At 54.6% G+C, this 23,184-nt stretch overlaps 8 protein-coding genes across 8 annotated transcripts; 4 read left to right on the top strand and 4 right to left on the bottom strand.

The window, feature by feature from the left end:
• Window positions 1-455: 455 nt before the first annotated feature.
• J4E88_007126 (uncharacterized protein) lies at window positions 456-3,229 on the bottom strand (the record flags this gene model as incomplete). Its single annotated transcript, XM_049400747.1, has 3 exons — window positions 456-1,583; window positions 1,755-2,228; window positions 2,843-3,229. The coding sequence occupies 3 exons, from the start codon at window positions 3,227-3,229 to the stop codon at window positions 456-458; spliced, it is 1,989 nt and encodes a 662-aa protein (XP_049253695.1).
• A 441-nt stretch (window positions 3,230-3,670) lies between these two features.
• Window positions 3,671-5,033, bottom strand: J4E88_007125 (uncharacterized protein; the record flags this gene model as incomplete). Its single annotated transcript, XM_049400746.1, has 3 exons — window positions 3,671-4,446; window positions 4,494-4,677; window positions 4,884-5,033. 3 exons carry the CDS (start codon window positions 5,031-5,033, stop codon window positions 3,671-3,673), a joined length of 1,110 nt encoding a protein of 369 aa, XP_049253694.1.
• A 1,797-nt stretch (window positions 5,034-6,830) lies between these two features.
• J4E88_007124 (uncharacterized protein) lies at window positions 6,831-8,120 on the top strand (the record flags this gene model as incomplete). Its single annotated transcript, XM_049400745.1, has 1 exon — window positions 6,831-8,120. The coding sequence occupies one exon, from the start codon at window positions 6,831-6,833 to the stop codon at window positions 8,118-8,120; it is 1,290 nt and encodes a 429-aa protein (XP_049253693.1).
• A 585-nt stretch (window positions 8,121-8,705) lies between these two features.
• J4E88_007123 (uncharacterized protein) lies at window positions 8,706-9,954 on the bottom strand (the record flags this gene model as incomplete). The annotated part of the gene is made up of 3 exons (XM_049400744.1): window positions 8,706-9,097; window positions 9,148-9,255; window positions 9,309-9,954. 3 exons carry the CDS (start codon window positions 9,952-9,954, stop codon window positions 8,706-8,708), a joined length of 1,146 nt encoding a protein of 381 aa, XP_049253692.1.
• Window positions 9,955-10,300: 346 nt separating this feature from the next.
• On the top strand, window positions 10,301-11,620 carry J4E88_007122 (uncharacterized protein; the record flags this gene model as incomplete). The annotated part of the gene is made up of 3 exons (XM_049400743.1): window positions 10,301-10,327; window positions 10,381-10,585; window positions 10,635-11,620. 3 exons carry the CDS (start codon window positions 10,301-10,303, stop codon window positions 11,618-11,620), a joined length of 1,218 nt encoding a protein of 405 aa, XP_049253691.1.
• A 660-nt stretch (window positions 11,621-12,280) lies between these two features.
• On the top strand, window positions 12,281-15,574 carry J4E88_007121 (uncharacterized protein; the record flags this gene model as incomplete). Its single annotated transcript, XM_049400742.1, has 1 exon — window positions 12,281-15,574. One exon carries the CDS (start codon window positions 12,281-12,283, stop codon window positions 15,572-15,574), a length of 3,294 nt encoding a protein of 1,097 aa, XP_049253690.1.
• A 452-nt stretch (window positions 15,575-16,026) lies between these two features.
• J4E88_007120 (uncharacterized protein) lies at window positions 16,027-19,122 on the bottom strand (the record flags this gene model as incomplete). The annotated part of the gene is made up of 3 exons (XM_049400741.1): window positions 16,027-17,977; window positions 18,025-18,623; window positions 18,670-19,122. 3 exons carry the CDS (start codon window positions 19,120-19,122, stop codon window positions 16,027-16,029), a joined length of 3,003 nt encoding a protein of 1,000 aa, XP_049253689.1.
• Window positions 19,123-20,855: 1,733 nt separating this feature from the next.
• Window positions 20,856-22,874, top strand: J4E88_007119 (uncharacterized protein; the record flags this gene model as incomplete). The annotated part of the gene is made up of 1 exon (XM_049400740.1): window positions 20,856-22,874. One exon carries the CDS (start codon window positions 20,856-20,858, stop codon window positions 22,872-22,874), a length of 2,019 nt encoding a protein of 672 aa, XP_049253688.1.
• Window positions 22,875-23,184: the final 310 nt, after the last annotated feature.

Raw genomic sequence — 23,184 nt, 5'->3', positions numbered from 1 at the left:
AAGGATGGGGTTTTTAGGGCATTTTCTTTTGGTTTGATGAAGAAGCGGCATCCTCGGCGTATTACTCGGCGTCTCTATTTCTCCTTCGATAGGGTTGGGGGCAGCTCGCAATTTCAATGGGATAGCACTGCAGCGGTGTTTTCCGGGCTTGTTATTGGAAAGGTCATGTGTTTGATGGTCTTTGTTGATGCTGACATATCTGAAAAGCTTACTTGAGATTATCGATGATGCCTGCTACTTCTGCTGTTACAACGGGAGTGGAAAGGTCCGAGAATGTATACTCCATCGACGCATCGTATCCTCACGCCCTGATACGCTACGCCTTTTTCCAGAAATCGGTTATCCTAGTCTGGTTCTTACCCTTGGTCTCAAGCTTGACCTCGACCTGATCCTCAACCTTTTCCTCATCTTCTTCGTCATTCTCTTCATCATCCTCGTCATCGTCGCCATCTTCTTCATGGTTCTTCGTCATCTTCGTCATCTTCGTCACTGTAACCCTCATCCTCATCCTCAGTTTCTGACTCAGACTCTTCCCACATCTCCTCCTCGACCTCGATTACAACGTCTTCCTTAACTTCCTCCTGAACATCTTCGTCAATCTCCTGCTCAGTCTCTACCTCAGCAGCTTCCTCGGCCGTTCCATCCCCTCCTGCCTTCTCAGCTTTTGGCCTCGCCCTCCACAGCGCCATCCCAATACCTTTACTCTCCACATCTTCCGCCTCTTTCAGCTGTCCCATGAAACCATAGTACTCAGTATACTCCTCACTCGCCAGGACCCAGCGCTTGGGATGTCGAATGCCCATCTCGCCGATCAGCCCGTCCGCAGCGGCTACTTCATACTTGTGTGGCCACATATTTTCATACTTGAGCTCGCGGAGCTGATCTTTCCTACGCATTTGCCCCGCGTGTTGGGCAGTATAGGTGTGCATCTTACCGACAAGTTTCTTCGGCGTGGGCTTGCAGCTAGGAAGGAAGTTCCAAGCGAAGCAAACCTGCTTAGTCTGAATACGCTGGCCCGCTCTAATATAGTCGCGAGCAGCTTGTTTCCCGATATATTTCCTCATTCCCCTATCGTTAAGTCGCTCGTGCTGTACGCGCGCAAAGCGGAAGAGCTCTGCGGTCTTGTACCACTTCCGCTTTGGCGTGGAGTCATATTCATCATACTTGTTGAAAAGGCGATCGGGTGCTTCGTGCTCTTCTTCACAGATGGCGTCCCAGTCCAGCGAGTTTTGGAACATAAGCCAGTCGTGCCCGCAGTTCTCTCCTAGAGTGTCCAGGCTGTCTCGCAGCATGCTGAGGACGCTAAGGTACTTTTCGATCTGAGCGACTGTGCCCTTTTCGCTGTTGTCGGAAGCATCAGTGATTAAGAGTGTGACCTTGTCGAACGGGTGGAAGAGGAGTGCGCGCCATTGTGAGATTTCGTCCCTCCAACCTGTACCGGCGTGCAGCTTGAGATCCTGTGATGCTTCCTCACGACGCCAGTTGTCTTTCTCAGCCTCGGGGATCATCGCAATCTCAGCGAGAGCTTCGTCGAAAAAGCTGATGTCCAGGGTGAACGTGACGGATTGCAGCGCCTTCCATCCCTGGTGAAGAGGAATGCTTCCATGTAAGCTGATGGGATGCCCACACTCTTGCTCGAAGTCCTTGCAAAATTCATCGAAGAACATCTTTAAGTGGCGAGCCGCTGCTTCGGATAGTTCCTCCGTCATGTTAGCGACCAAAAGTTATCAGTTCCTTATTCGGAAACAACTTACCAGGTTAGCCTGTTTACAAGCCAACACCATACCACGGCAATCATCCTCTTTCTGCCAGCGCTTCTTATACGGTAGAGGCGGGAGCCATTCGTAAAGGAAGTCGTAGATACTCATGCGGACGTCGCGGTTCAGCAGTGTGAAGAACATGGCGTCTTGAACTATCGGGCTCGGTATCAACATTCCAGCGTCCTGCATGGTCTTCTGTTGGATAAAAGAGTCGCTGGTAGCTGGAGTGAGCGCGTGCTCTGTCATAGTGACTCTGTGGGCGGTTTGTTTGCTCCAAGCTTGTAGTTGAGCGGTCTCAACTGAGGTGCAGTAAGCGTTGAGTGATTCTAGAAGTGTGATGGGCATTATGTAGAGGTAGGAGGCGCGGAAGAAGCGCGTCAATGCGCTTTGAGATCGCTGCACGGGCGAAGATCCGGTGCCTGGAGGATTTTCGGTGCCTTCCAAGGTTTGACCACGTTGAGGGACCGACTACCAGTGAAAGGGAAGATTTAAACTGCACTATTTTAGTAATAATCGCGGTTTCTGTATGATAGAGATTGTAGAGAGTGTTCGTATTCTCATTGACTACTTTGAACATCAAGCCCATCAGTCTTCTCCCAATCCAAGACATCAGGGAAACTCAAACGTAACCCGTTTCCTATTCTCCTTCTTCTCCATCCTCCTTTCTACCTCTTCCTCCTTTCCCTCTTCCCGCACCGCCACCTCTATTTCCCGATCCCCCAACCCAAACGCCCCAACCCAAACGCCCCAACCCACCTCTCCGCAACCGCAACCGCATTCCCCCACCTAACCCTCTTCCACCCCCCTTTCCGAAACTCATCTAGGAGAATATGGCCTAGAACATGTATATCCCTCCTCGCCCTCGTCAACGCCTCCGTCGTCGTCCGCCCGCTCATCCTGACCCCATTTCCGGGTGGCCCCTCCAAGCTCGGCATCATACAAAGCGCAGCATGCAGCCTCGCTTTGTTCCGCATGAAAATGTTTTGCTGACTCAGATCATGGGGAGGGGAGGGAGGATGCATGTACCCCGCTGCCAGACCGAAGATGCCCCAGCCGAAAGACTCTTGTGGCAAATCGCCTACTGATAAAATCTCTTCGAGAACGACGATGGAACTGTCCCAGAGGAGGGTGAAGAAGTCGAGGTCGGATTTTGTGCGGCTGGGAGGCTGCGCGCTGTAGGTGCTGTCTTGGGCTGCGGCTAGGGAGAAGGCGAGGGATGTGAGGGATGGGGAGGAGGGGTAAGTGGGTCTGCGTGGCTTGAGAGAGCGGGTGAAGACTGATGTGGCGGGGAGGGTGGTGTAGGGGCCGTGGTGGGTGATTAGGGCTTTGGAGTGGGAGAGGAGGTGGATGAAGCGGGTGATGTTTGTCATGCGGATGGCAGAGGCAAGAATTTCTTTGTTGGGTGGTAAGGCGGGTAACTCGCCATTGGTTGTTGGAATGCGGTTGCAAGACTGGCTGGGGGAGTCCATTAATGGCGCGCGAGTCTCAGCCATACTGATTACAGTATGGCTACCTGGTGTTGATACGCTGCTGCTAGCAAAGTACTGGAATACAGCTTGACAGACACTGTTGAGACTCTGATGGTACCGTGGGTGAGACAGAGAGCTCAGGAGCGGCGGGTGGAGATAGAACTGTGGGTGACGTGAATTACAGCCAGCGTTGGTGAATGTGTTTTGCGCAGGTGACGCCACGCTCCAAGATACTCTCACGCTTTCATTCTTCTGACAACTGATCTAGTGACGTTGGAACGCGTGTCCGTCAGAGCGCCGCGACGTGAGTCGATGAGACATAGCTTCTATGACACGGTGTATCGTCGGGTGTCATGGACAGCCTGAAGTGAGAATGTGGCCCGTTTGCTCAACTGAGATAACTGAGAAGGCGGTGAGACATACGGTACTCATTGCGAGAGTTCACTCGGGCACTCGGAATACAGGGCTCAGAATACTCCCGCGAGTGAAACTATGTCTCAAGCTATCGCGCAGTTGAAGCCTCGGCGGTGCCTCAGGAAGCTTCGCAGGGCCCTCATATTGCTGCTGAACCGTGACAGTGTGTATAATCTGCCCCTCTGGAGTTACCGGGACATCTTCATCTGTGACGACAATTTTCGGCGGGGACAGGTTTTCTTCCAGGTCTATGTCGTGAGGTCCATGAATCTGTATGGTCGTCATGTTGCCAGGTATCGTAGGCACCAGATCGGAAGGGCTCAGGCTACGGCGATATCCGCGGCGATTTTTTCGTAAGCGACCACCTTCTTGTGAAGGATAGTAGTTGCGGCCTCGTTCTTCGCGAGGTGCGTCGGCCAGACCCATCTTCCATAGACAGTGACGAACGAGCGGACGGAGTGTCGCGATACTTCCTGCGGTAATGCCGATGCCAGGTTCGATAGTGCTCCACAAGGCGACGTCAGTGGTGGCATACAAGAAATCGGGACCTTGAACGAGAGTGTGAATGTATGCCATACGAATGGCAGTACCGGTGCTTCCAATCGCTGCGAATGCGAGGATACCGGCGACCAATAGCTTTGTCTTAGTCCTCATCTCCAAGCCCCATACAATGAAGAAAGGCAACAAACCAAATGCCCAATCAGCCATTGCGTTGATGGCGGCGAGGGCATAAGTAATCCCCAGAGTTGGGCCGTTGTGTATGCATCTGTCTGAGGCTGGGTGCACGTTCCAAAAGTCCGAAACTGGATCCATTAGCGAATTTGACAACGAGCGCTTGATTGATGCTTACTGGGAATGCATTGAAGCAAGACTAGAAAGAAGTAGACAAGACCGCATAGTACAGTGCCTAGCATGAGTATCCGGATGGCCCAGATGTGCCAGCGCTCGATTGCGACCCGCAGGTAGAAGTAACCGATGGCAAACTTGAGCAGACAGTTCGCTATCACGTAGAACAGCTCGCACAGATACCAGAACTGTATCGAGTCAGATGTCAGATAATGTGATGAGAGTGTTAGACTGACCAAAAGTGCTGTCTTCGCATCGCTATCGCTCAACTCCCATCGGTGGCGACCAGTTCCATGCATCGCGGCAATGATCTGACATGGTAGGTATACGGTGAACGTCAACTACAAGCTTCATCAGAATAATCTCCGATTGAACACGAAACGTGACAACTTACTAGTGCCGCAACCATGTACGAGTCATCTTTTCCCCATGTCTTCATCAATACCGCGCGTACGTAGATCCGTAGGAGAACAGTCGTCCATGTGAGCACAAAGAACAGTGCAGCCACAGCGAACACTTCGGGACTGCGGTCGTCTTTGCTCATGTCGGAGATGCTTTCCGGCTATTGAAGCTTCGTTGATTTTCCGTTAAAGCGATGCGATCTCTCATAGCTACCTACAGTCGTTCATCCGAATTGTTGCTGAAAAACTCCATCGACAAACAACAAGATGCCGAGGAAGGCTCCAATATTAGCAGACCCTGGAGCATAGGCACCGTTGATAGTCGTGCCAGGCGCGATAGTCTCCGAAACTGGCCAGAAGCCCTGCCGCGCAAGACCAGTGGAAGCCAACGACCCACTATTGAAGATCGCGTTCTTAACCGAGTCATGAACGATGTGCCGGACGGTCTATTCGTTCGCGAAAGAGCGATAACTTCGATGGCGGGCCTCTTAGGCTGCATACCTCAGCTGCCAACCTCAACACGGAGGCATCTCCTCAGGACAAGCCACACGGTTAATCTCATGCAAGTAACTTTTGACATGTTCGGTCGAGACGTGAACTGCCGGAAGACTACGTGGTAGATCTGCAGATTGACTTTGTGCAGACATCATCGGTACCGACCGGAGGGCCAACCGTTGAGATGCGGAGGGAGACTCCTAGCGGCGGCTTCAGGCTGGTAAAGAACATGATACACGGCATGCGCTGCCACGGCCAAGCCACAGATCCGAATCCGAAAGCCGTGATGGCCCAACGCGGGTTGAAGCAGTCTAATGTTTTGGAGTTGTGGTTAGGCGCGTCTGGGCAGGACGGCGATTGCCGTGCCGCGGTAGATCGGCACAGGGATACCCGTTGAGCGAAAGGGTTAACCTGGCCTGGCCACATGGCAGTGCGGTACGCCATCTTCAAGGCTCTTTCAATTTTGTAATCTACTCGTCATTGTCACCGCGATCGCCACAATAGCATCACGACTTCGACGTTTTGAGGAGCGGAGAGCGAGTGGTTCGGCATCGCAAGCGCAGACATCGCAGTTCCCCATCCTGCCAGCCGTTACGCCATGTCTTAGGGCCGATTGCGTGCTGTCCAAGCCAAGAGGACAGACCCCTATCATCGACACTGCGATTGTTCACTCTCCCCTCACGGCTTGTCAACGCTCTGGCGGAGTCTGTCGCTTATTTGCAGCACGGGTTGCGACAGATCATGGTATCACAAACTTCCAAGACGCGTTACTCACATCCTGTCTAAGTAGGCTTATGTGTCTTCCCTGATTGATCCGCAGACAATCTTCAACTCACAGGCAATCCATTCATTCTCTCGGCGACTGCTAGACATCTTGATTCGTAGCAATGGCTTGCCGGACAGGTAAGCAAGGTTGCAGATGCCGGCAAACTGCTTGCGTCGGGTAGAGACATCGAATTGCTGTCTTGAGCACAGTCGCACACCCGCGAATATAATGGAACACAACCGTTCGGATCTCAGCATCTCACCTTTCCTTCAAAGTCGTATCTCAACCATCTCTTTGTATACTCACTACCCCAAGGGTGTCCATAACAGCGATCTGTATCCAAAGATTCCCTTGTTGTTTGTTTGTTGATATGACTACCCAAGCTTATAGCACTTGCGCCCTCCCGGAAGGTCTTCGCTACTATCTTCTTCGCGGCAGCGTAATGGTCCCGCTGGTACCAGTAGACCAACTGCCATTCCAACTTCAAGGAATCCCACGCCAGTTGACTCATCGCCAGATCTCAGATGGAGCCTGGAAGCTTTGCTCAGAGACAAACGAGATCCCTTCGGCTCTCCTGATCCAAGCGCCCACATCCAGCAGCTTCTCGCCTCGTTCCACTACGACGACGCAGTCACGATACCTAGCGCCAGACCACCATGTACGTGCGGAGCCGCAAACAATGCCCGTGAGCGGCATTCACTCTCCTCGACTATCTCATACCCTCCCAACGATCGTAAATACGGCAGAGCCACCTCGTCCAACCCCTACCACTACTCCCGTACGCCCATCCTCACTCACCGACACCTTCGCCTCCATCTACCAAAAAGATGCACAGCGCCTCGGATACCGCGTGCCCCACCCCTCTGGCATCGAGCCCGACCCATCCAAGAAAGAGTACTGCACACACTGGATCAAGACCGGCGAATGCGACTGGACAGCCATCGGATGCAAGTTCAAGCACGAAATGCCCGGCATCGAGAAGCTGCGTGAACTGGGCTTCGTCAGAGGAATCCCGAAGTGGTGGAGAGAGAAGTCTGCTATCGGGCCCAGGCCGCCGACTTGGATGCAGCGAAGGCTGGCGGCGAATGAGGAAGCGGATCTGGATGGTGTGGTGCCGGAAGCGAGAGTGTTTCCTGACCCTTCGATGTTTTGGACGAGGAGGAGTGGAGAATGTGATCTGCTGGGGGATGAGGTGCAGCAGCCGCGTGGTATTTTCAAGAGGAACAAGTCTCCTGGGCAGACTACATCAGAACGACTGACCTCTCCGTCATTGCCAGTTCAGGAACCCGATCGGCGTGCTAGTCAAGTATCAGACCTCCTCATCGATCTCGACGATAATCCTGCTCCTCCACCCAGCCCCGAGTCCTCTCTTACTTCCGAAGCCAGTACAGGATCCAGTCCGGTGCAGATCCCGTCCAGTCGCCCTTCTACCTCGCCACCATCAACTCCCAGCATCGGGTGTGGAAATTTGTCACCGATCGAGAGCAAGACGCCATACAAACCCGTCGTCATCAAGAAGCAAAATGGGGACTCGACCACCCGGCGCCACTCCCAACTCTCATGGGCCTCTGATACCGAAGACGACACTCCCGCTCCCCCCAAACCCACAACTCCCACAACTACAACCAAACCCTCTCGCCCAGCCCAACAGCGACGCAAACCCGCTCCTCGCGGCGATAGCAAACGCGCCGCCACAACTTCCACGACTCCGACGCACCATTCCGGTCTTGCAGCTTCTAAGCACGCCACCGATGATCGCGCTGGAAGGAACAGTGCAAGTCATGCCAAGAACGCGAACCGTAAGATTCACGGTAAACATGTGGAAGATATCGGTGTACCAGAGCGCTTACATGCGGAGATTGAGCAGTTGAGGAGGGAGGTGCATCAGAAGGAGAAGGAGAGGGTGAAGAAAGGTGGGGGTGCTGTGATGGCGGCACCTACAGCTGCTGGTAGACGGACAGCTGTGTGAGTAGAAGTGTGTGAGTAGGAAAGGTGTGCGGCGGTCAGGTGATGTGTGACGAAGTGTGGGCACATGTTGTGTGACAATGTTCGGCACGAGGCGGTAGGTAGGTGATGAGATAAGTTGTAACCAATGCCGAAAAACTGGGGGCGTTGGTGGTAGTATGGCTATATCTGATGAGTGTGTTGCATGAAATTGTCTGGCTTTTCCCACTTTCCTTTGATGTAGACTTGGGTGATCTTGTTCTTTAACGAATTCAGTTTTACAAAAAGCTGCTGTGTTGACGATACTACGCTTTTCAAGAGGATCTGATTGGATGGGCATATATGCAGTTTTACGACAATGGTTGTCTGGTATAGGGTTAAATGTATTGATCGAGACTTCACGTGCGTTCATGACTGAAACGGGTCAGACTGAACCACCCTTGAGTAGTCTGTCGATGCGATTGTATGTCGATCACACCTGGACCGATAACCAAACCAGCAATTCTGGTTCCACAGGAATAATCGCGTATGCCACGGTCGCGCATACCCTCCTTCAACGCGTTACCACTACCCAGCACCTAATCATCCATACCTCCCTCTTCCTCACCCCTCAACCCTTCCTCTCCCCATCCTTACACCTCTTGACCCCCGCCCTCGCATTCGTCACACCCTCCGCAAACCCCACCTTCTTCGCCAACTGCGCCGCTTCCTCATATTTCCTCTTCGCCTCCCCAATCCTGCCTTCCATCTCGTAGAACTCGCCGAGGTTATGCGTCGCAACAGCACAGCCCATGTCGCATTCTTCATTCCTTTCAGAAGAAGAAGACTTGATCTGGGCTGCTTGGGCGAGGGCCCGTTCTGCCCATTGCCGTGCTTGGTCGATGGCGAGGGAGCGCGGCGCGGAGTTTGTAACGGGGAAGGAGGTGGGGGCGGAGGACATGGTTATTGCGTTGGAGGAGGTGGGGGGCGTTTGTTGGGCGAGGCAGGTGGATATGTTGTTCACTGGGGGTGTTAGTGGAGGTGGGTAGGAGGGGAGGGTGTGGGGGATGTACTTAGGACGACGCTGTGGCATGAGGTGGGTGGGCAGAGTTGGAGGGCTTTGACGAAGAGGGGGGCGGCGAGGTAGTGCGAGTCGAACTGTTCGTAGTGTGTTCCGAGAGCTGAGTTGTGTTAGCATTCCATACGCGGTTATCAGATTGTTCTTGCTGCCTACCTTCGAGTACACCACCCATCTCGTCGTTGGTGAGCCATGGCCCCTCGCCGTTCTTGACACCATCCTTCTCCCGCCTCTGTTGTTCCTTGAGTGCGCTCTCCACAGCCTCGACCAGTCTCTTCTCTCCGTTCTCAGGCTCGTTGACATATCTCACGTCGTAGAGCTGGCCCAGCTTCAGATTGATCTGCACCATGTTCTTCTTCACCCTGCTTCTATTCCCATTTGTCCAGTGTCTATCCGAGAACTCGTCGACCCATTTCTGGCAATCATTGCGCATAATCTCCAGCACATCGATAGCCAGACTGTAGTATCCCGCATCCTCAAACAGGGCGGCGATGGTGTATTTGACGCCCATGATCTCGTCGCTGAAAGGATCCATGCCCATCTCGTCGGCGAGGGCCAGCGCCTGGCGGAAGTGTTTGTTGGCTTCGCGGATGTCGAGCCATTGGCCGCGGCTGTAGAAGAGGGCTCTGCGCAGCTTCTTTGCGACGGGCTCGGGGAAGTTGTGGTAGGGCTTGATGATGACGTTCTTGTAGTACCACGGTATGTACAGGACGCAGATGCCGGCGACGAGCGCAATGGAGCCAATCGCAAAGGGGAACAGCACGGGGCTCTTGTGGTATTGCTCCCGGAACTGCTCCCGCATCGTCGAGCCATAGCGCCGCCCCAGGTGCTGCTGTGCTGGCCGCCATGGCTTAGTCGGCAGCTGTGGGCATCGCGTCAGCGGGGTTTGCGCTTCGCAGCGTGCGATTGCGCTCGTTCGGGGCACGGCGCGGGGGGCCGTCCTGCTCAGCATGGTGCGCCGGGCAAAGGCAAAAAGATGTGGGCGATGGCATCTGGCAGTTGGTGGAGCGAGTGCATGACGGAACGAACTTTTAGTGCCCGTCGCGTGCGTTCCGCGTAGGGCTGAGTCCGTCATGACGTAGCCAATCACCAACGCGCCGCATCGCGTTGCCGTAGACCTCACAACAATGCACTGAGTCTCTTCAATCATGTGTGGAAGGTATGCGCTGGCCTTGGTGAGTAGTTACAGTCACGTGAAATACAATGCGATAACTGACGGAGACACCAGCGGCCTTCGGAGGTCCGCCAGCAGCTCGAGCAGTCGCACATGCCAGTCGAAGAGGCACCCGACGACGATAGCAACGTGCGCCAGAGCTACAACTTCGCCCCCGGCTATCATGGCCTTGTATACCGAGCAGACGGTCCCGAGACTGGCGGTCAGGAGGAAGATACGACGGAAGACACCAAGTACAAACTGCAGTCTATGCAATGGGGTAGGCACATTCGTCTATGACCCCGTACGTCACTGACAGCATGCGACAGGTCTCGTACCCTTCTGGACGAAGCGCAACCCCGACTACGGCTCGAAAATGAAGACGATCAACTGCCGGGACGACTCGCTAATCGAAGACCGCGGCATGTGGACGACCATGAAGAAGAAGAAGCGCTGCATCATCGTGGCACAGGGCTTCTACGAGTGGCTGAAGAAGAACGGGGGCAAGGAGAAGCTGCCACACTTTACCAAGCGCAAGGACGGCCAGCTCATGTGCTTCGCTGGACTATGGGACTGTGTGCAGTTCGAGGACTCGAGCGAGAAGCTTTACACCTACACCGTCATCACCACCGACTCGAACAAGCAGCTCAGCTTTCTGCACGACCGTATGCCCGTCATCTTCGACAACGGCTCAGATGCCATTCGTACCTGGCTGGACCCGACGCGCACAGAGTGGAGCACAGAACTGCAGTCGCTGTTGAAACCATACGAGGGCGAGTTGGAGTGCTACCCGGTCAGCAAAGACGTAGGCAAAGTTGGCAATAACTCGCCGTCTTTTCTCGTGCCAATCAACAGCGCAGCCAACAAGAACAACATTGCCAACTTCTTCGGCGACCAACGAAAGGCCGCTGAGACGAAGGCAGAGGAGCAATCTGTCGACAAAGCACAGCATGATCTGGATGCCTCGACAGACAAAAAAGGTCAGATCAAAGTCGAGCACGACGCTGATGAGACGCGTGTCACAACCAACCGCATGGAAGGTACCGAAGATAACGCGCCATTGCCCATCCCAGCGACGTCGCCAAAAGGCATCAAGCGGGAGCACGACGATGTGACCGATGGCACCGCAGAGTCTGAGCCACAGCACAAGCGCAACAAACCCACCGCGTCTGTCTCGCCTACCAAAAGCCCTGCGAAGAAGTCAACACCCGCGAAGAAGCAAGGTACCAGAAGTGCCACGAGTAACGGCAGTGCAGCGAAGACGTCCAGGGCGGATGGTTCGCGGAAGATCACATCCTTTTTCAGTAACAAGTGAGAGTAAGACTTTGCTTCCAGTCCGAACACCATCCAGAGCATCAGGCGGTTTGGCGGTGAAGAACGAGGTCCGTTTAGGCTTCCTGCCTTGTGCGCCATACCGTCCGGCCTACAGTCCAGGGGCAAACAGCAGCGCAGGCACACGTGTGCGCGGAGATGCGGTCGTCGAGATGTACATGGTGGAGGATATGAGAGGAAAGCCCTTGCGGAGTGAGCATGTCCGCGGTCGCAGATGGGCGCAGACATAGAAGTACCGTCCTTGCCCCGCGCTAATGGTGGCTGGGATGGGCGCGAGGGGCCATCTAGCGGCCGTCGAAACCTCCAAACCACTACCAATCCTGTCTGTTGGAGCTCTCGACGCTCTGCGCAACCTATCCGGAGCGCGTTCCTCCAATGCTTATCCCTGTAGGCCCGAAGATCCGGCGACTTGACTCAATCTACTGAACGCCCTCTTGGTTTTATCCTGCTTGCACCTCGTGATCAAATATCAGCTGTCGTCCGAAAAGTAGAACATCAACACCCTAACCATTGCCTCCGCTCGCTTTCGTATCCAGAAAGCCCTTGTCTCTGGCAATCTCCCGCTCACTAGCATTAATGCCAAGACCTGTCGCTTCCGCGTTCAACCCTAGCCGTTCGCGTTCCTGACACGATGAACTCCAACATGGCGTCTTTGATGGACCTTGTGTCCCAAAACCAGCCCAAATTCCAAACACACCAAGCCCTTGTTCTCGTTGGACTTCAGAACGACTTTGTGACATCAGACGGACGGCTGCCGGTTGACACCCAGACGGGCTTTCTGGAGCGCATCCAGACTTTGATCCCGAAATTCAGGGAGCTCAGCGGCAATGTCATTTGGGTCCAGACGCTGTATGAGGGAGATCGCATCGCGACCGGTGCCGACACGGGTGCAGGAGACACGCTTGTCGTAGAAGGGCTGCTCGATGGCGAGGAAAACAATAATGAAGCTGAGGAAGAGTTAGCCAAGGAAGCTGCGTCGCTGCCAGCGCCATCCAGATCCTCGAAACATAAGGAACGCGCGCTAGCCCTGCTGAAACGCGTGTCTGCACGACGAAAGACGCTGCCAAAGGAAGTCGCAAAAGCCAAGGCTGAGGAAGACGAAGAGCTGTTCCTGTTAAAGAGCGAGAAGAGAACGCCAGCATGCGTGCCCGACACGCGTGGCGCCGAGTTTGCAGATGCCATCGCGAAGCAGATTGAGCTACCTGCAGACGTTGTGATACAAACGACCAACTACTCCGCCTTCCAGGGCACCGACATGCTCATAACTCTGCGCGCAAGACTCATTACCGAACTCTTCATCTGCGGATGCATCACCAACGTTTCTGTGCTGGCGACTGTCATTGATGCAGCGCGGCATGGTGTCAAGATTCATGTCATAGAAGATTGCTTGGGCTTCCGCAGGGAAAATCGACACGAACTGGCGCTGAAGCGTATGGAAGACTTTTTCAGCACGTATCTGGTCAATAGTGAAGAGATACTGAAGGAGGATACGACGATAATTGCGACAAAGGCGTCAACGCCTGCGGATGGTACGAAGAGCGAGCAGACTATGGAGGAGCGCATGGCTAAATTATCTCTCGCAAGGGACATTATAGAAAAGAGGGCTGCAGGTGCCGCGGAATATAAAACAGAAGGGGACAAGCCAGAACTTGTCAAGTCGAAGGTTAGAATGAGGAAGAATAGGAAGAGCAAGAAGAAGGCGAAGGATAGAGAAGCATTGAAGGAAGATGAAGAGGCGAATGGCGAGCCGAGCACGTCTGCGAACCAGGTTACGAAGGATCCATCTCCGCCAATCACAACGACACCGACAGTCATACCACAGTCCGCATCGACTGAGCCTCAACGAATGTCCAAGATCGCGAAAGCCGGAAGTGTGGCAGATCTGCGGCAGAAGGACATTAAGCAGCACATGCTGAAGAATGCTAGCTCGGTACCTGCATTGTCCGCGAAAGCTGGTGATGAGAAGGAGAAGAATAGGTTGACTGAACTTTCGGATCGCGTGCGCATGTCACTCACTAGAGCACCAAAGTCTGAGTCGGGGTCTGAGTCAAAGAGAGGGTCCATCAGTTCTGCAAAGCCTGCCCCGACCACCCCGAAGCAAGACGACAAGGAAATCAAGCAACCGACTGTAGCAGCCGCACAGCCAGAACAACCTACTGCGGGCACGCCAGAAGCCGATTCGCCTCCAACGACACCTGCGAAAGCCGCGACGATGGGCAAAACGCCCAAGTTACAGTCACTCGCAACGTTCCCTGTCCTAGGGCCTGGCGACCACATCGCAGAAGGCGACTCACGCATCATCCACGATTTCTTCCCCGCCGACTTCTTCCACGCAACCGAACCATCTCAACCACTCAAAGACACCATCTTCACCCATCTCTACAACGAAGTACGATGGCAAAAGATGCTCCACCAACAAGGCGAAGTACCGCGTCTAGTATGCTGCCAGGGCGCCTTCGGCGACGACGGCTCAATGCCCGTATACCGGCACCCATCCGACCAAACCCTGCCCCTGCTGCGCTTCTCCCCCAAAGTCCACATCATACGAAAGCGCGCCGAGTCCCTCGTCGGCCACCCACTCAACCACGTCCTCATCCAACTCTACCGCTCCGGCAACGACTTCATCTCCGAGCACTCTGACAAAACACTCGACATCGCAAAAGGCTCCTCCATCGTCAACATAAGCTTCGGATGCCAACGCACAATGCGGCTGCGCACCAAGAAAACCCCGTCACAGTCAAGTGCCGACGACACAGACGGTGCCGCTACAGAGCGCTCAACCCAGCGCGTCCACCTCCCCCATAACTCCATGTTCATCCTCGGCCTCGCCTCAAACGCAAAATGGCTCCACGGCATCCAGCCCGACAAGCGCCTGCCCGCCTCACGCAGCGAAACGGAAAACGCATATGGAGGCATCCGCATCAGCCTCACCTTCCGCCACATAGCCACGTACCTCGATTGCCGCAGCACCATCATATGGGGCCAAGGCGCAACGTCCAAAACCCAACGCGACGCCGCAGACATCATCGTCAACGACGCGGCAGAGTCTAAACGCCTCATCACGGCCTTTAGCCGCGAGAACCAACGTAGCGAGTTTGACTGGGAAAGTTGGTATGCCGACGGCTTCGACGTGTTACACCTAAACGACCCCCCTCCCACCGACGCCGATACACCCCTGTTATTCCTCTCCAACAACCAAGTGGAGAACGAACAAGTCCTTATCTTTCTCTCGGAATCCAAAGTGCCCTACACGGTGATTGAACCACCGGTGCTGGATTTGGACAGGGCGTTTGAGAAAGATAGACAGATTATGTTCCGTGATACGGATGTTCAGCATGCGGAGGTGCAGGGAGCGATGGGTGTGTTGGTGTATTTGGAGCGGTGGTATCCGTGTGATGGGAGTCATAGTAAGAATTTGGTGGGGGCGAATGCGTTTACGGTTTTACTGTTAGCAGAGGAGGTTTTGGGGGTCTGGCGGAAGAGGCAGGGGAGTGGGGGGGAGAGGGATGGTGGTGGTGGGGGAATAGAAGGAGAAGGGGATGGTACTACGACGCCTACGACGACTACTACTACGACGCGTACTACCGTCGCCAAGGATGACTTGCAGAATCTACTAGCGCGCCTAGAAGCCACCTTCGAGCGCAACGGCGGCCCTTTTATCGCAGGAAGCAGATTCAGCATTGCGGATGCGTTCCTCTGGCCTATCCTGCATGTCTTGGTAGGGGAGTGGGAAGGCTGGTGTGTAGCTGGTGGTGAGAAAGATGGTGGTGAAGCTGAGGTAAGATTTGCGAAGTTGGAGGACTGGTATCGCGGGTGTTGGAAGAGGAAGGCGTGTGTTAAGAAGGTGGTGGGGGAGTTGGCTGTGCCGGGGAAGGGGAAGGGGGAGAAGGGTTTGGGGGAGGGGAAAGGGGGAGAGGGAGGGGAGGAGGGGTTTTAGGTTTAGGTGTGGGTATAGTGGGAGGGGGAAGTTGAGGGGGAGTTGGATGTAAGGTGGAGGTGGAGGTGGAGATGCGTGGCAGGTGATCAAGACGACTGGTCATTGGATTTACCATTAATTACTCAGGTTTGGGCTTTTGTACTGCTTGTTTAGTTTAGTAAACTTGATAGGAAGGTCATGAAACGACTTGGAACACCGGTTTGTCTATCATGAAGAAAAATGTTGAAATTAAACACGTATTTGAGGCACATCTATTCCCCGCCATCCCGTGGTGGGGAAGAAGCCGGAGAAGATCACAAGCCTTACTCTCTATGTCTATGTAGAGAGTAGAAAGCAGGCATCCGCTGCGTCGTACTAATCTCGAGGACTAGACTGTATGAGTATATACACTGTACACCAACACCCATCCCTCAACGTTCCATCCACTATCGCGTCCAGCCATAGGATTCGACCTACGAACCCGCAGCATTACTACTAACCGTCCTCTTCCACCCACCCCAGCCCCATCCCCCACCACTACCCGCGGCGGGTTCTTTAGGAACAGGACTAGGTGTTACAGCCGGCGTCTGCGTCGGCGTCGCGAAAGGACTTCCTCCCATCGGAGATCCATTCCCACTGTACCCTCCACTATTCGCTCCACCACCCCCACTCATAACCCTCTTCATCCCCTCAAACCGACTCCTCATCTCCTCCAACTCCTGTCTCGCAACCGCCTCCGCCGTCTTCGCATTCACCAACTCAAGTAACAGCGCCTCACTATCCGCAGGCGAGTTATTCTCCGTCGCAAGCACACTCTGCGTAGCCAGACTACTACTCCTCTTTGAAAACGGGACCGGCGGCGCAGTCGAGTTGTAATTATTGTAATACCCGCCTCTCTCACTCTTCTGACTATTCGTCCTGCCGAGCCTCAATTCCCTCAATCCACTCGTATTGATAGAATCACTCGTTGTAGAACGCGATAGCGTGGGTGGTGTATCCGGCGCATTCCCATGGCTACTGTGATCCACGCCCGTCCAACTCGCAGCTGCAGACTGTTTCCGCGCGTTTTGGCGCAGTTCTTGGATGGACTTCTCGAGGCGCTGGTTTGCGTTGTAGCTATCTTGCAACCTATGTCTCGTATCTTTGAGCGCGTCACGTGCGATTTGCAATTCTGCGTCGCGGTCTGACAGATCGCGGGCCAGGGCATTGGCGCGCAGGGTCTCGTTGGCGAGTTGCTCCTTCGTGCGGGACAGGTTGTCGCGGAGGAGGGCTTTTGTTTCGAACATGGAGGAGGCGCGGTGGTGGAGTGTGGCAGCTGGAAAGCGGCTTTCGAGCGTTTCGACGATTTCAGAGGCTTCTTCTGTGAGTTCGGGGGTGGAGGCGGCGTCGTCGGAGGAGGAAGGGGGCAGCGTGGTTGCGGAGGTAATTGTTGTGCGGCGGCGCGAGGAACGGGTTGAGGGTGCGGCGAGGGTGGTGGTCTTTTTGCGGACTTTGTCGACGACGGTGCGGACGATGCGGTGGTCTTCTTTGCGGTCTTCGCGCTGCTTTTGGAGGGCGGCTTCGAGTTCGCTGTTTTGGCGTTGCAGTTGGCTTACTGACATGAGGAGTTGCTCGATTTGATAGTGGAGGTCTCGGTCTTTTGACGATGCGCCCATGGCCATGGAGCCGTGGCCCGACTTCATCGACAGCGCGTCGCCATTCGAGGCGCGCGAAATATCCGTCATGGCTGTACTTTGTGTCGCAGCAGAAGCATCGGATTCGGCAGTAGAGTTGAGTGTCGAGGCGAGACTCTGCTTGGACGCCGAGCGCCTGAGGAAGCTAACAGGGCGTGAAGGCGCGGAGAGACCCGGGCTGAGTGAAACGGACTTGGTCGAAGAGTTGGAGGGACCCCACAGGCGGCCCAGGAAGCTCGTGGCAGATTTCTGGACTTGCTGCTTGGACGAATCCTTCTCCTGGGCCTCCTTGTACTGCTGCTCCAATCCCTGCAACCTTTCGCGCGTCACGTCGTTTGTGAAACCAACGAAATCACCGACCAATTCATCCGCCGACCCCGCGTTCCGCCCGTATGGGTCCCAGAGTTGGCGCCCCAAAAGCAACTGCATCACGTCCTCGAACTCACTCAGGGACAGCAGCTTTTGCTCGTTGCGCTTCATTAGCGCGAGGGCTACCCGCATGATCGTCTCGGATGCGCCCTCGGCAAATAGTACGTCGTAGATGCGAAACAACATGGGTAGCGGACATGTGACAGCGAAGAACGACAGGAACCATTGCGATAGATATGCGGATTGCACTTCTAGATCGTCGAGATGCTGGGCTAGCTGGGGCATGTGTTGGTGGAGCAGCTTCTGGAACTGGAAGATGCGCAGATGGAGGCCGGAGAGGTCCGGCAGGAAACATGAGCGTAGATCGTAGTCTTCCATGAGCCTGGTGTTGTTAGTCGCTGACGTTGTGAGGAAAGTGCGATGACGTACCTCACGAGCACGCAAAAGGCTTCCTTGTCGCCCATCTGCATGAGCAGCGGGCCAACGAGGAAACCAAGACCCTGGCAGTAGCCAATCTTGTGGTCGTACAAGCTGAAGCACTTGAGCACGCGGCCGAGCATCTTCTGCCCCTCGCCTTCAGGGTCTTTGAACATCTCCACACCGGGGAAACTGCGTCCCAGGTCCTTGTTGATGATGTTCTCGTACGGGCTCGACTCTCCGCACAGCGAGTCATATTGGTCCTCGATCAGCTTCTCTCTCGAGCCAGCTGCACTCTGCCAGACGACGCCCCGCAGCGGCGCTGGTATGCCTCCCCGAATCTTATTCAAGCAGAGCGTGGGCAATCTGTGGACAGTCTGTGGGTAGTCGCGTACGAGGGCAGCCCAGAACTCGAGTTCGGTCATGGGGGGCGGCGAGGGCAGCTGGGAGAAGCGCATGGTGGAGGTGTCATCCGCCACGAGACGCTTGAGCTGGTTGAAGGAGGGGGGCCGGGACTGGCTGCGGGCGCGGGCGACCTTCATGTTGGACTTTGAGTTTGAGAGGATGGCTTCGTTCTCCTGCTCCAGTCGGGCGAGCAGCAGGGCCATGGCCTAGATATGTTAGCATTCGTTATTCATACAGGGGCCGGCTACACACCTCCTCCTCGCCCTCGGGCTCCTGTTCTTCCTTTTTCTCTAGCTCAGCCCAGTCGACCTCTTCGCTTTTTCCCGAGCCATTGCTAGTACGGCGCCCCCTGCTGTCTGGCGCTGCTGTCTTGGGGGAGACGGGTGCGTCGGTGTCCCGCACTGAGATGGTAGGGCTGGTCGGGGCGGGTGTGTCGACGCTCGATTGGCTGGCGCGGCGTCCGAAGGCATTGCGGATTTCCGTTGAGTTGGTTCGTGATGATGCTCTTCGCTCCTCAACTATAATCTCTGGCCGCATCACCGATTCCCTCGCACCTTCCTCTTCCTCTGGGGTTCTGCCGTCCGTCTCGGAGAGGGGCACTGTGACCATCGAGTCTGTCGGCAGCGGCGAGCTGTCCACGTGTGACCTGGGCGCGCGCTCGACGGCTTCTTCTTTCACCTCCATGGTGATGCTTCCGCTGGACATGTCTGCTGTCTTCACGGTGGTGGTTCGATATGACGGAGCGGAAATTTGCTCTCCGCCGCGGCAGGTAGAAAGAACAGACCTGTTTACCTGGGGCGCTCGGTTCGGTGGTGCTGGTGTAGAGCGTGTTTCACTTCTGTGGAATTAGTATGCTGGCGCCGGCTTGAGTCGTGCACGCTGTGACTCTCTGGGTATTACTCTGCAGGCGGCATTCATGCGAACAGAAGAAAGTCAGAGCGACGGCGCAACAGCTCACGGCAGCACGAAAAGAGCGCGACGGACCGCAAAAGAGGGAATGATTTCCCCAACGGCCTCGAAAGGAGCATCAAGGAGGCCCTGGACTAGGCCCGCAGCCAGCTAGACCCTCTTGGTCAGGGTCCACACTCGCCTTTGCTGCTTAATTTACGGCGGGACCAGCTGCTGCCCCTGGCCCCGCATCCCACCTACACCGACCTCACCTCCGCCTTTCCTATGGATCGAGCCCTTGATGCCACTGATTGCGCGACCAAGCGCTGATGTCACGACGCTGCCACTGGCAGCTGTCACAGCCATGCACGCGCAAATGGCGTGCACGAGGGACACGCGACGTAAACATGCGCACCCACGCTAATTTCGGCGTCGGAGCCAATCACCGCCGCCGACACTCCGCATCCTCCTCACCAAGCCCTCCCTCCCTCCCTCCAACCCCCTCTGTCCGCATCGAGCGATTGTGCCTCTCCCATGCCCTCTTGAGTCGGCAGCGTCCTCCGTCGTGCTTGGCATCGCTTAACCGGGACGGGTGGTAATAGTACCTCAACACCTCCAGGGATTAACAAGAAACTACTCGAGTGCCCCTGCAGACCGCCTCTTGCTACGGCACAGTTGCTCCACACGAACTGCCCATCTTTGCCGTTGTTCGCGCCGAACTAGATGTACTCGCGTAGTTCTGAGTTCTGGATCGCGACGATCAGTGGTATTCTCCGCTGATGCGAGTCTACAGTTATCTCCGTCAAGCACTACCGTGATCGAAACTTTCCTTGTATGCTGGAAGGATATTACAATCCATGTTATCTAGCGGCTACAGCGACTGGACGCGGTGGATCTCGATTGAGCAGTGTCGACATGCGAAAATCTCATTCTTCCATCCTTCCTTGTTTCATTCATCTTGTAAACAACGTACGCTCCTTCTAGTGGTGTCTTGCACTTTGCTACGAACAATCTTCAGGTAGATCCACGTGAACATCATTACAACCGACTGACATCAGCAAGCTAGTGTGCTTCGCAAACCCTTTTCATACAGGAAAAGATAAAAGATATGTACCGCGCAGAGGCATCGTAACCTTGTCTTCAGGAGCCGTCCACCTGGGCACCATTGAAATTCCGACCTATATACACCATGCAGACAACCACAAAGCGCTCTATCCGCATCTTGTTGTGTCGACTTCCAGCAAGTACCCTCGCTGGGCTGGAACAGTGCTTCGAATTATACAATGATTTCTAAACGGTCTCCTTCACTATGTCGTTCTTCTCGGATACAAGCTTTGACCGCCGTTGGGATTTGCTACACTGTTCTTCACACCTTTCACAAGGGTCTAGTGACGACTCGTGAAAGGTCCACAGCAAGAAGTTAGGCTTCTCAGTCACTCTGGTGGATTCTCCATTAGCCTTATACCCCGCTTCCCATCCGTTGCTTTCCAAGTTCATACTTGCTGCTCACGTCCATCAACTGTAACGATCCACCCAACAGTACCGCCGCGATGCCTCCGAAGCGAAAGAACGAAGCACCCACTACGCCAAAGCCTGCGAAGAAAGCCAAGACAGGCGCCACTCCTACACGCACGTCTCCACGAAGCAAGAAGGACGGTAGTGAGACACCACCTTCAAACAGTCCCGTCAGGAAGCCGAGGAAGCCGGCGCATCCCGGATCGAAAGCAGTCAAGGCCCCAGATGAAGACGCCAACTTCGAGTGGGAGATCTTAGACGGCGACGAACGCTCGACGCTCGTCGTCGGTAAGGATCAGGCAAATCGACTTACACTCACGTTCCACCATCGACATGACAGGAACGAGAAAGATCGAGTCTTTACATACGAAAGGAGGGAAGCGACTGATATCGACTGGAACTCCAAGGACCACATCAGAGACATCAACAAGTGGCGCAATCAAATCTTCGTTCAAAACATGAAGTTCCCACCCAAGGTCACACATACTCCCTGGACTCCGTTCGAGACCGCCTATCTCGAGCTGTTCCACGAGAAGCTCCTAGAGGCTGCAACTGGGAAGACGGATACCTTTGTGGCGCCTCACAACGAGCTCATATATAAAGCATTCAACGACTACTTTGAGGACCGGACCGATATTCGGGACAAGAACGGCAAACCCATAGAGGAGGGTCTCGGTACCAGGCCCCCGGGTGGACTAAATTCGTACCTCAACCGCGCTGATACCAAAGTTCGTGGCCTGCGAGATCGTATGAAAGCACTCGAGCCTAAGCTCAAGAAGAGCAAGAAGGATGATACTTGGATGCCTACCATCACCGACGACGAGATTGAGCAGTATATCAAAGGGGAGTGGGAGTCGGCTGTCGATACTACTGCCGCTGGTGATGAGGGTGGAGAAGAGGATGTAGATCAAGCTGAGGAAGAAGATGAAGCTCAAGCTGAAGGTGAAGGTGAAGGAGAGGATGAAGATCAAGCTGAGGATGAAGACGACGGTAATGACTCCGACACCTCTACTCTTACCACACCACCTGACACGGACGAAGAACTCGAAAGCATGGAGATTCTTGAGCGCGAACAACAGGCTAAGCGTCTGATAGTCAAGCTCAAGCTTAAACCCAGCACAGCCAGCAAGTTTCCAGGGGGCAAACGACCAACCACCAAGCCTACAGTCACCAAACCTACAGTCACCAAACCTACAGTCACCAAACCTACAGTCACCAAGCCTACGACAACCAAGCCTACAACCAGCAATCCCGCACCAAACACGCGGAGTACTAGTAAGGCCACCTCGGGCAGGTCAAGCGCCCGTTCTTCTTCGCCACCTCCTCCAGAGAAAAACACCAAGAAGACGAGCTCCGCCAAGAAGACGATGACTGATCCACGAAAGACAACGGAAGCGCCCGAACCGAAGTCGAAGCCGCGAGTTGTTAAGCCCGTCGAGACAGAACCAATACCCACTCATCCAGACGTTATTGCCGATCTCAAGGCGAAGGGATACACATGGACCGAACTACCCAAGAATAACGAGGAGGCGATTAAGGCGCATCAGGAGGCGCAGAACGCGAAGCCTAGTGAGAATGCGTGGATCGAAGTGACCAAGAAGAACCTGGAAGATCGCATCGGAAGGCAGACAAATGAGGATTTTAATCGCGAGTTCTTCAACAAGGATCTGAAAGAGAAGTATGAGGGCAAAGGCAAGATGGTCAACGTGGAGGATTGGCATGAGAAATCCGCACGCAGAGCCGGAGCGGCAGAAGTTACGGCCTTGCTCAACACCGCCGATATCCCACCCCTCGGTTACACAGGCGACATCCGGGATCTCCACAAGAAGAGGCTGTTATCGGAGGACGAACTCGAGTTGGCTGACGCACGCGAAGCCGCCATCCCTCGAATGCAGGAAGCAGTCGAGCGCGCGCGACAGATGAAGATCAAGGAAGAGTCTGACAAAGACCCCATCTTGAAAGCGAAGCATGATCGGGCTGCAGCTATGCAAAAAGATGTGGCCTACGATTCAGACATTACGACCTCGGGGGAAGATACGGATGAGGAGGCATGATGGAACACATGAGAACGCTGATGGTGTCCCGGTATAGCAAGTCAGGTGTTGCAGCGCAAAGTCCGTCAGCTACGAAGCTACCGGATTGGTCGCTCGCTACTACTAGCTAAAACAATGAAATACACAGTGCACTATTCATTATCTCCCTAACGTTCATGTGACGCCGGAAACGTTTCTTTACCACGAACAAAGCACCCGAGTATCGGGAGGTACCGGCACTCGAGCAGACGACGAACAAAGCGAAAACTCCGACCTTGAAAATGGCTACGTTGTCCGTATCGTCCTCGATACTCGAGATAGACATCACTTG

The sequence above is a fragment of the Alternaria novae-zelandiae genome (genome assembly GCF_023758075.1).
Source record: "Alternaria novae-zelandiae strain BMP 2774 chromosome Unknown scaffold_14, whole genome shotgun sequence".
Lineage (NCBI taxonomy): Eukaryota > Fungi > Ascomycota > Dothideomycetes > Pleosporales > Pleosporaceae > Alternaria > Alternaria novae-zelandiae.
Note: the sequence above shows the minus strand (reverse complement) of the source record. Positions and strands in the feature narration are given on the sequence as shown.